An 11878-nucleotide genomic window follows, 5' to 3' on the forward strand; every position below is an offset into this window, starting at 1 on the left:
AATGGTTTGTTTCAGTTTTCACTAATGAAAGAACTCTTTGTTTTGTGCCTTGAAAATATGTCGCTGAGATAATCACAATTGTAGCTGAACTGATACACTACACAAAGGATGCTTCTTCACCCAAGGGCAGGAAGACGCTGCCTTATCTTGGTCTGTACTGGTTTAAACTGATAATCTGCTGTCTCATGAATTTTACCCTCTATATAAACTGTTGTACTTGTGAATAAAGTTGAGTCACTTTGGGAAGACAACCTGAAGCAGTCTCTGTTTTCTTGTTCTCCCAAGCTGCTCCCGAGCTCGTACTAACACGCTGAATGGCATGCTTGAATATTACTTGAGAATATATTTGACTGTGTTACAGACTAAGGGACATTCTCTGCTGATAGGTGAAGGTACATTCTCTGCTGATAGACGTCCACGCCTCGAAGGAAGTCGATCCACGGATTAGGCCCTGGAAACCGTTTCCTTCAGTTAGTTAGCTTTTTTGCTAACTTTAATAGAGACACTTGGAGAGCTTGCGCAAGACGCCTTAGCGAATCATCTCAATTGTAAAGTTCCGTTAACATCTCACCATGGGATCCATAGTGTCCAGATTACTCAGCAGATTACTCAGAGAAGAGGAAATTGAGGACATTGAAGAAATTAAGAAGGAAACTGGCTTTTCCCACAGGAAGATCACTCACCTGTACAGACGTTTCACCAGCCTGGATAAAGGGGGAAACGGCACCCTCAGTCGAGATGATTTCCATAGAATCCCCGAGTTGGCCATCAACCCTCTGGGAGATATAATCACCAACGGATTCTTTCCTGAGGGAGAGGACCAGGTAAATTTCCGGGGCTTCGTGCGGACCCTGGCTCACTTCAGACCAATCGACCAAGACAACGAGAAGAACAAGAACCCCTCAGCTACAGAGCCCCTGAACAGCAGAACAAACAAGCTGCTTTTTGCTTTCCGTCTATATGACCTGGACAGAGATGGCAAGATCTCCCGAGATGAGCTCCTGCAGGTCTTGCGGATGATTGTTGGAGTCAACGTTTCAGATGAAGAACTCGGCAGCATTGCTGATAGGACCATCCAGGAGGCTGACACAAACGGAGATGGCTGCATTTCCTTCAATGAGTTTATTAAGGTCATGGAAAAGGTGGATGTGGAACAGATGATGAGCAGCTGGTTCCTGCGATAAAGTTTCATTATTGTTATCATTTTTTTTTTTGTAATTTGTTTGTGATAAAGTTGTATGAAAGAGTTAGGATAGAAAGTGTTACACAAGTTATTTGAATGTTGCTATTTAAACTATTTTGTACATTTTGTAAAGCATCTCGTACCTCTGCTTTATTGCTGTTGATGCCAAAGAAACACATCAATACATACATCTACATTCAATGCTGGCATTTACAACTTTTAAGGTGATTTTAGACCTTGTGATTATGTTTGTTTGTTTGTTCACCTAAATGAAAAAAGAAGATTCAGTGGCCCTTTCACTAATAAATTGTCTGTATAAATTGTCTGTCAGTTAAAACTTTAAGTTGTTAAAATAAGCAAATAATGTGAAGTTACTTTCAAAATTTTATCATAATCATTAAAATCTCTCCTCCTTTCTTACCTGATGAATGAGGGCTGAAGGTAAAAAGCTGCTCTTTGCCATCTTCTGTTGTTACGTTACACTTAAAGTCAGAGTTAGATATGTGACTGTATAAAGAATTTACAAAAGTCACAGTAGCAGAGCAGGACGACTGTAATGTTTTTATGTTTGAGTAATCTCTATTCAGACCTTCACTGTAATGGATCCACTTCACTTTGTGTTCACAATGTCCATGTACCTGCACAGAGCAGTTTAAAGTCACCTGATCCCTGCTCTTCTGTTCAGTCACTGGTGAAGATAAACGCAAGAAGAATTAAAAAGTATGAATACATTTCTTTTCACTAAATGTAATGTTTTATGATGTTGCTCTAACAACACAGTTTGAACTTCAACATATTGTGGTGTAAATACTCACTGATGACATCAGACAGATAAACCACAGCATCTGGACCTTGCTGTTTCCCTGGATTGCCTCTAAACTGTCTGCAGGTGTAACGACCAACATCCTCAGCTGTGACCTTCTTTATAACCAGTGAACATTCTGCTGTAACACTCAGTCTGTCTGATTTGACTGTTTCTTTGATTTGTCCAAGATTAACCAGCTCTACTGCTGCTTTTCCTCTTGAATCAGTGAAGAGCCAGGTGGTAGTGTCACAGCTGTGATGGTTTTTGATCATGTTTTCACAAGGCAAAGTGACTTTATCTCCATCTCTGACAGTGAAGGAGAGTGAAAGATCTCCACTTAGATCTCCTGAGAATATAACAGAAAAAAAAACAATAGTTGTCTGAACGGAGACGATTTACATTCTTATTACAAAAGAACTAACAAAAAACTTGATTTGGGTTGTCAAACAAAAGCACAGCTCTCTTGGATTTCAAAATAAAGTAAAACTCAAAAGAAGAAAAAAAATCTCTTACGTGTTACATGTATCCTTACCTTCAAACTGAAGCACAAATATAAAAAAAACACAGACCTTGTAATACATCTAGATACACGGAGAGCTTCCTTTAATTAGTGAATCATAATGTCCTCATAAAGACTTTCAGCTTACTCTTAACAACCAGTTCAAAACAACAAGTTCAGCTGATTTGCTCCACAAAGACTCCAAAGGAGGAATATAAAAATAAATGCAGAAAGCAAACAGAAAGTATCACAGCATAAAAGCTAAAGTAGGTAAAAGAAAATTGATGTAGAAATTACACCTAATAATTGAGACAAAACAAGAGTTTGGTGACTATTGTAACTGAACATACTTATCAATATCAGACGTCTATCATTAAGACAGTGAATTATTCAAAACTACTTCATGCATCTGTTAATCTTAACAATAATCTATTCAGTAAGTTAGATGCTGATAAAGTGTTACAGTAGGAAGAGGTTTTCAAAGCTAATTAATTTTCATATCTGAAAATGTGTGTTTGAAATTTGTTGTTGAGATTAAGTAAAATAGCAAAAAGGTTTTAGTTGTAAATAAAGGTTTCCTTACCTGAAAAAAGAAGCAACAGAAACAGAGAAATGTTGAAGAATTTGTGTTCAATCATCACGTTTTGTTCTGGTTTTCCTTCTCATTTTGTCACATCTATAACTGGCAAACTCTGTTGTACTTGTCAAAGACACATGCCTATCTAGTTTACTTCCTGTCTCCTCCTCATTCAGGCTGTGGTCATTTTCAATGTTATGGTTATTTCTTGTATTTATTTTTTAATGTAGATCATATGAATTCCCTCAGTTTTTCAAATGTGTAGACCCCTTCTCAACCAAACTGACACTGCAGTCTTACTAATTTTGGTGGAGGTAAATAAGAGTAATTTTATAGGATATTAAATAATGTGTTGTAGAGTTTTATCTCCACTAAAGCCACAGCACACTTCCTGTCCACTGCCATATATCAAAGTATGTATTTGTACCAATTGTCTTGTGCAAACTCATATTGCTTGTTCAGTGTTTAACAGAATCCATGTTGGTGATGGTAAGCAAGACTTTGCTCTTAATGATTTAGCTTGTTTAATTCATTTTTAATGAGCAGCAGCAGAGCGGGGGAGGTGTTATCCACAAATGACCAGAATAAACATAAGTGGGAATATTTTGTATTTTAGATTGCTTTACTTTCTTGCAACCTAAAAAAATGTATTTAGTTCTCAGGTCCTAGTTGCTTTGGCTTTATTCCTCCCTTAGTGTAAAAGCTAGTTCTGTTCATGTGGATGCAGTGGCAGGTTTTCACATTTTCAGTGCCACTCATTCAAGTGACTGCTTTAGTCTCATCCTTTCCCCATCCTTATAACACTGGATTTGCATAATGACTGAAACTAGCACCCCTGTTTACCTTTCTCATTTCCTGTCTTATTTTGTTGAGCATGTGTTTGTATAGGAATTTCTTTTACTTATGTATTAATCACATTATTTTATTGTATAATGCCTTGGTGCCACTGGATTTTAACATGTCTGACACCCATACTGTAAGACAAATGGTGGAGGTGTTGTAAGGAAGTGTGAAGTATCTTGGTGTCCACATCTCCTCAGACCTGACATGGGCTGCCCACATTCAGGTCCAGACCAAAAAGGCTAGGCAGCGCCTGTATCACCTACGACAACTGAGGAAGTTCAGGGTCTCTCCAAAGATCCTCAGGATTTTCTATACAGGCGCTGTGGAGAGCATCCTCACACAGAACATGACATCGTGGTTTGGGAACAGCTGTGTGAAGGACCAAAAAGCTCTCCAGAGAGTGATCCGTACAGCAGAACGCTGCTGCAGGATTGCTCTCCCCCCGCTTCAGGACACCTACACCAGGAGATGCCGGACTAGAGCAGCGCAGATACTGAAGGACCCGTCCCATCCTGGCAACAAACTGTTCCAACTTCTGCAATCTGGTAGAAGGTTCCGCATCTTCCAGGCAAGGACAGAGAGACTCAAGAGGAGCTTCTATCCCCAAGCCATCCGTGCCCTAAACACACACACCCGCCCTCTCACATCATCTATAATTGACTGAGACAGGACTCTTCCAGACACTAAACCAAGGCACAATGTACATTTCAATTCCTTTAATTTTAAATATGTTTATATTGTCTATCCTGTAAAATAGTCAGATGTCTATTCATATTAATGTACAGAATTCACCTGCTTGCTGCTACTACTGCACATTCACCCAATGTATATATATATATATAATGTTCTTCCTCTACATCCCCCCCCCCCAATTTTTGCACATGTCGAGGAGCGTGTCAGGCTACATTTCACTGTGTGTTATACTTGTATAACTATGCATGTGACAAATAAAGAACCTTGAACCTTGAACCTTGAAGGGAGTGTGAACCTTAATGTGTGAAACAGCTGTGTACTGCCTTTTGTTCCTGAAGAAGGTATTTAACTGAGAGCCATGCTAGGCTCAGTGAGACTCTGCTGACCTGCCCCGCGGTCATGTAGGCTCTCCACAAGCTTGGTTTTCTGTTCTTTGTGTGTTTGGATTAAAGAATGTTAGCTACCGCTCACCGCTCGTCTGCAGGCTTTATTTAAATGGAAAACCTCCACAACATGTTCCATGTGTGCATTGTCTTGGGTTTTGCTTCCTTTGTTCCTTTGTTTTCCTTTACTCCAAAGTGACCTTATCTCCGTCTCTGACAGTAAAGGAAAGAGAAAGATCTACTAAGAATATGCCAGAGAAGTAGAAATGTCACCATTACTTTTCAGAGTGCAGATTAATGACATACTTAAGCAGAGAGAGTTTGAATTTGGATGTTTATTTTTTCATCTTTTGGACTGCAACTATTTTAATTTGCTTTGCTTAAAGAAACATCACTGGCGTCTTATTTACATAAAGAACACTCATTTATGAAAAAATAAAATATGAAAAAAAAGTTCTTCATTTTCTATTGTATTGTTTTTTTAAACCAGTTAGTGTATGTGTCTATTTGGTAGCTTAGTTTCTTGCAATTATTATACAGCACCCCCTTCTGGACAACAGTAATTGTTACAAAAATAAATGAAGCTGGTTGTTACATGGGGAACTTCAGCCTAACATCTTCCATTATACACTCCAGTAGACATAAAACTAATAACAAAACAGTGATGTTGATTGAAAAGTGTGTATCCAAAACAAAAGCCAAACTTTTATTGGGGCAAGGAAAAAACCAACAGGGACCAGATAACAATATCCATCAAACAAAGCTGAATATACAACAGGAAATCTCATAAGCAGACAGACAGTAAGCATCGAACAGAATGAGTGGTTACACCCACAGGAAATGAAAGGGAAACAAACACTGCCGCAACTAATCGATTAAGCAAGTATACACTCCAGCAGCAACGTGTGTTTAAATACACAACAGGTAATGAAGGAAGGTAAACTAGATGGGAAAACAAACACTGCTGCGACTAATCAAGGAGGCAAATACAAAGGAAGTGAAATTTATTAGAAAGTGCAGGCAACAAAAATAAAACTGTAAATAAAAGAGAACAATCCAAAAAAGACAGAACAGAAAATATAATAGAAAATATAATATATAAATCTAAATAATATAATATCCAATATAATTCCAAACTGAAAACACTGTTGTTGGGTTTCCTATTGTTGTATTTTGTCTATACACCCTTGTGGTTAAAAAAACACCTAAGGTCCAAAAACGTTTGCAGGTTCAGGGAAAGTTCATTAGTCCTGGTTAAAGTAATATACTTGGGTATGGTTGTGGTCATGACTGTAACTTTACTGAACAACTGTTTTCACTGACTTCACAGATGACAATAAGCTTGTCATGTAATGAAATAAATGTATTTGTTCAATGTTATTGATCTGATCAAGGTCTAAATAATCCAACACTAAACTTTGATCGGAGCAGGTGCTTAAATCTGTTCAACACTGACCTGTGCTGTTATTTACTTTTTTGGGCCACTCTCCAAGTCAGTCAATGGGAAAAACATCCACCGTCCACCTTTTCCACCATGTGTCACTTTGCACTTCAAAATCTCCAACAATTGTTGGATTGGTAAATATGATCAGATGTTGTAAAGGTCACACTAGCTGAGCAGGTAGACTGTGATATCCACACGCCATTGTCATTGTTATATAGTCATTTCACAGTGTATTTGTATTCTTCATATGTGGACACAGAGCAGTTTAATGTCACTGTGTGTGTAGCCTGTGTGTCCTTTAGATATTCTAAACTTGCAGTGGATATTGTCTCCTTTCACTTTAACTCTCATATGTATGTGTCCTGATTTATGATCAATCTCAGGTGTCTTGAACTGAATTTCTTCATTTAGATAAGTTTAAGATAAGAGATAAGATAAGATAGAACTTTATTAATCCCTCGGGTGGGTTCCTCTGGGAAATTCGACTTCCAAAGAAAAGCACAGCAACGACCGAAGTTACAGTTACAAAAAGAGAATTGTTATATATATATACACACACACACACACACACACACACACACACACACACACACACACACACACACACACACACACACACACACACACATATATATAAATACAGAGACAAATATAAATAAAATATACAAAGGGGATAAATAGAATAAATAGGAATAAAAAAAATAAAAATACAAGTGAATTGCACATTTCAAGTATTGAGTCTATTGCACCGTTGACTATTTACAAAAGTATTGCACAAAAGGTATTGCACAGTGAGGTGAAGAGGCACTACAGCTTAGTTGTTCCCCCCTCCTTTGTCCTCCTGTTTCCCCTCCCTCTCCCCTCCAGAGAGGAGTTAAACAGTCTGATGGCGTGTGGGACAAAGGAGTTTTTAAGTCTGTTAGTTCTTGTCTTGGGGAGAAGCAACCTGTCACTGAACAGACTCTTCTGATTGTTTATGGCCGTGTGCAGAGGATGCCCAGCATTGTTCATAATGTCCAGCAGTTTCTTTAATGTCCTTTTCTCTGCCACTGTCACCAGAGTGTCCAGCTTCATGCCGACCACAGAGCTAGCCCTCCTGATCAGTTTCTCCAGCCTGGATGAGTCCTTCTTTGCTGTGCTGCTCCCCCAGCACACCACAGCATAGAAAAGTACTCCAGCAACCACCGACTGGTAAAACATCCTCAGGAGCTTCCTGCAGATGTTTTTTTTTTTTTTTTTTTTTTTTTTTTTTCTGCCTGTCCCATTTGGTTCTTTAGCCATCAGAATTGTTGTCTGAAGACCAACAAGGATACCCAATGGATTTACTTTGCCAAATGGATCATCGTGGCATTGCCGTATTGGTCCATTTGGTCGATCTTTGTTTTTATTATTTATTATATTTTATTTTCAGATGTTACAGACGGGACAGACATGAGTGAGGGATAGGAAAGGAAGAAAGAAAGAGGAAGGAAAGGAAAAACAGAAGGGGAGAGGGACAGTGAGAAAGGGGGGGAGAAAAAAAATAAAAATCTCCTGGATCACCTGTTGAGAGAAAAATAGAAAACAAGCAAAAAAAACAAAGCAACATACTAAACACAACACCATCGCATTAATCTAGCTAAGTGTAAACAGCAGTAAATACTAAATATTCAATGTTGTTGTGCAGCACGCAGGACAGATGTGCTTCGAAGTAGCGGCCAAGAAAGGTGTAATTTGGGTCTACGAGCAGTGAACACCCGTGTGTACACCTGTGTGGATCAGCATGCTTGTATTCCAAAGGTTTCTCCATGTAACGATCTGCTAGGGAGTGTGGGGGGGCCACAGCCCCGTCCTCCAGGGTGTGAAGCGGGTATGGAGGAGGTCAAACTCTCGACATCCAGAGGCCCCCAGAACACAAGAGACCATGGAAGACCAACAGAGGGGCAGCCGCGGAGCAGAAGCCAGGGGGAGTTGCAGTGACGCGCCCATGAGCTCCGCCGGCCCCCAGCTGCGCCTGAGTGACCGAGCCCCAGGCCGAGAGGCCGGGGGCACCCCACCTCCGAAGGGGCCCGAGCGAGCCCCAGGCTCCAGGCCCCGATAAGCAGCCGCCAAGGAGTGAGCCGGTGTGTACCTGGACGCCCACCCCCAGACACAAAGAACCACCAACGCACCGACACCTGAGGGAGTCCGCCACTGGCAGGGGAAGTGGTGGGGGGAGATAGGCCTCCAAACCTTGGAGGGCCTGAGGTGTCCCCAGAGAGGTGGCGTCTGATACCCAACCTGACATATAGACCCAGACATACAGGCACACACAGACACAAACATTCATTCCCACCCTCATGCTCTCATGTGCACTTACTCCACACTCAACCAACGTGGAGACAGACATAAAGAGACGCTGTACACACGATCACACTCCCCAAGCGTACTCTACAAACCGGGTCTAGGTACCCTTGCCCCTGGAGGGGGGAACTGCACCCAGACCCAGGTGGTGTTACCCTTTTCCCTGCGGTGGGGAGAGGCAGACCACCCCGACTCCGTAGCAGCAGGGAGGCCCCACACCCCAGACCGCAGTCGGACGGCCAACTCCTCCTAGCCCTCCCGCTCCAGCAGGCCGCAGAGAACGGGGGTGGGAGAAGATTCCAAACCTCCCTCCACCCGCTCATTGTAGTGTTGATGCATGTGTTCTAAGGTGCAATTAAAACCCAGGAGGGCATGGAGCTACCTGCCAAGGAGCAGCAGGTAAGCGCATGGTCCCTCCTGCTAGCCCTCAATGTCTAAGTGTATTTAAAATTGAGAGGTGGGCAACGACGCCAGGGGTGAGGTGTACACCCTGATGGTAATTTGGACTCCGTGATTGTTCCCACCCCCAAGATCCTAAATGTATGTGTAATGAGAGTGTGAATAATGTGAATGTCTAAGTTGTGGGATAAAATTGAGGCAGAGGCAGCCAGAAGGGGACGGGGGGGGGGGGGTAGCCTCCTCCGCACCCTGGTGACATACCCCTACTCCAAGGCCTGCATGTGTGGGTGGTTGTGGTGGAGCGGGAAGAGGGAGGCAGCTGGAGATGGGGAGGGAAGGAAGGGAGGGGCAGGTAACCCCTCCCTGGGGCCAGCTCCCCCGCTGACCCCAGTAGGCACTCCCATACTCCGCGACCCGCCAGGGAAAGGGGGCTCAGGCCCAACCAGACCGGGGCCCAGTGCAGCAGCGCCCCCCGGCCCCACAGAGCCCGGGACAGTCCACCCAACCCCACCACAGAGAAAACTGCACCCATCCCACCATCCACTCATCTTCCAGACTACATAAGACAGTAAACGCCCAGGCTGAGATCTTCCTCCACCTCTCCTGTATCTCCCCCTCCTGCAGAGAGAGTTCCTGAAGAGAGGAGAGCTCCTGCAAGATGTGACCATCTCCCCCACCAGTTGAAGAGCCCCCCAGGTGGCTCGACGCACCGGCGGCACCCTGCTCCAGGGCCGGGCCCCCATGCACCCACCCGCCCACAACCCCGGCAACACACCAACCAGGACCCAAGCCCCCAAGGCCCGGCCCGGGCCCCGGCCCAGAGACGGAGCACCCCTAGAACCTCACGCCCATCCCGGACCCACCCAGGGCCAGCCAGGCTACCAGGTCAGTAACCCACGTCCATCAGCACAGACCCTCCCCTAGCCCCGCTGCACGCAGCCGCGAGGAAACAGTCACCTGAGAGCCAACAGAGCCCCCAACCGGACATGACCGCTACCCCGGGTTGAGCCCCCCAAGGAAGTTGCCTCCGGGGAACCCCCCGACGCCCCAAGCCTGTCCCTACCCCCACACCGATCACAACAGTGAAGGCGGGACCAAACTATGACCCCCCACCCCCACTAGGTGATGGAGCTGATAAAAGGAGCCCAGAGCAATTGATCTGATGTGGTGGCAGAGGCTGTATCAAGACTAATGTAATCTAATAGATAATTTCTATATTGGTTAGAATTAAGATTATTTTTATTTTTCCAGTTCATGAGGACTGTTTTCTTGGCTATGCATAGGGCAGTGAAAATCATATGGGCTATATTCTTTTCTGAAGTGACATTATCTAAGCTGCCCAGTAAACACACTAAGGGGGAAGTTGGAATGTTACATTTCAGACACTTTGATAAGTCTTCACATATCTCGCGCCAAAACTTTTGCACTGGTGGACAGAACCAAAGAGCGTGGATGTAATTGTCTGGTGTATTGCCTTGACAGTGTGAGCAGTTGTTGGAAGATGTAAAGCCCATCTTGAACATCTGATGACCTGTATAGTGCACTCTATGTAGTATTTTGTATTGTATTAATTGCAGACTGGGATTTTTAATTAATTTAAAGGTTTTTGAGCAAATCTGAGACCAGAAGTTTTGGTCTAAGCTGACTGATAAATCTGCTTCCCACTTTGCAATAGGAAGGGATATTGATTCATCTAATTTAGAAAGTGTTCTGTATATTTTAGATAATAATTTGGGGGATTTAAGAGTAAGAAAATGTGCCGCACTTAGTGGTGTTTGTAATTCAACTTGACTGAGGTTAAATTTTTTTTTTACTATGGATTTAATTTGTTGATATTCTAAAAATCTTGTCTTGTTGATCCCATATTGTGCAACTAGTCTGTCAAATGGAATAAATTCTGTTCCCTCTAATATATGTTCTAAGTATTTAATTCCTTTACAACTCCATTCTGGGAAATTAATCATATTATTGTTTTGTAATATGTCAGGGTTATTCCAGATAGGTGTACGTTTGCATGGGATTAATGAAGACTCCGTTATTTTTAGAAACTCCCACCATGCTGTCAGAGAAAAGCTGATGTTGATACTTTTAAAGCATTCATGTCTTTTGATGTTTGAGCTAATAAATGGTAGGTCTGAAATCTCTAGATCCTTGCATAGTGCCTGTTCAACATCTAGCCAAGGCTCAACTAAGAAGGTATGTTTTAACCATTCTGAGATGAACTGAAGCCTGTTGGCTAAGAAGTATTGATGAAAATTAGGCAGATCTAATCCTCCTCTATCCTTGGTTCTTTGTAGCGTTTTTAAGCTGATACGCGGGGGTTTATCTTTCCAAAGGAATTTGGAAATATATGAATCCAGAGATCTGAACCAATCTTGTGATGGTTTGTTAGGGATCATCAAAAATAAGTAATTTATTTTTGGCAAGATCATCATTTTTATAGTGGCGACCCTTCCCATGAGTGATATGGGTAAAGATTTCCATCTAGTCAGATCGCCTTCTACTTTCTTTAGAAGTGGGATGTGGTTTAATTTAGTTAAGTCTGAAAGCTTAGAAGAAACATTAATACCTAAATATTTAATATTTCCGGATTGCAGTGAGGCAGAGGAAGAATTATGGAAGGAGCAGTTAATGGGGAGAACTGTAGATTTTGGCCAGTTAATTGAATAATCTGAAACTCTTGAAAACCAGTTTATTAGAGTAATTACCTCAGAGAGGTTGGTTTGTGTG

The 11878-nt window shown here is 42.3% G+C and overlaps 1 protein-coding gene and 1 pseudogene across 1 annotated transcript; one reads left to right on the top strand and one right to left on the bottom strand.

Annotated features, from left to right (window-relative positions):
* Window positions 1-572: 572 nt before the first annotated feature.
* Window positions 573-1184, top strand: LOC146617476 (calcineurin B homologous protein 1 pseudogene; annotated as a pseudogene).
* A 229-nt stretch (window positions 1185-1413) lies between these two features.
* Window positions 1414-3125, bottom strand: LOC146617477 (uncharacterized). The gene is made up of 4 exons (XM_085373028.1): window positions 3071-3125; window positions 1999-2334; window positions 1605-1871; window positions 1414-1448 (listed from the first exon to the last, which is right to left on the bottom strand). The coding sequence occupies exons 1-4, from the start codon at window positions 3123-3125 to the stop codon at window positions 1414-1416; spliced, it is 693 nt and encodes a 230-aa protein (XP_085229154.1).
* Window positions 3126-11878: the final 8753 nt, after the last annotated feature.

The sequence above is a fragment of the Diplotaxodon limnothrissa genome, linkage group LG15, assembly GCF_057381915.1.
Source record: "Diplotaxodon limnothrissa isolate DT_005_m linkage group LG15, D_limnothrissa_male_GT1.1, whole genome shotgun sequence".
Lineage (NCBI taxonomy): Eukaryota > Metazoa > Chordata > Actinopteri > Cichliformes > Cichlidae > Diplotaxodon > Diplotaxodon limnothrissa.

Bases quoted from the DNA above. Each gene is read 5' to 3' on its own strand.
- LOC146617477 (XM_085373028.1), bottom strand. From the start codon at position 3,125: ATGATTGAACACAAATTCTTCAACATTTCTCTGTTTCTGTTGCTTCTT. The intron at 2,335-3,070 runs GTAAGGAAACCT...TTATATTCTCAG, and splicing joins TCTGTTGCTTCTTTTTTCAG to GAGATCTAAGTGGAGATCTT. The intron at 1,449-1,604 runs GTAAGAAAGGAG...TTTTTCATTTAG, and splicing joins CTTCAGCCCTCATTCATCAG to GTGAACAAACAAACAAACAT.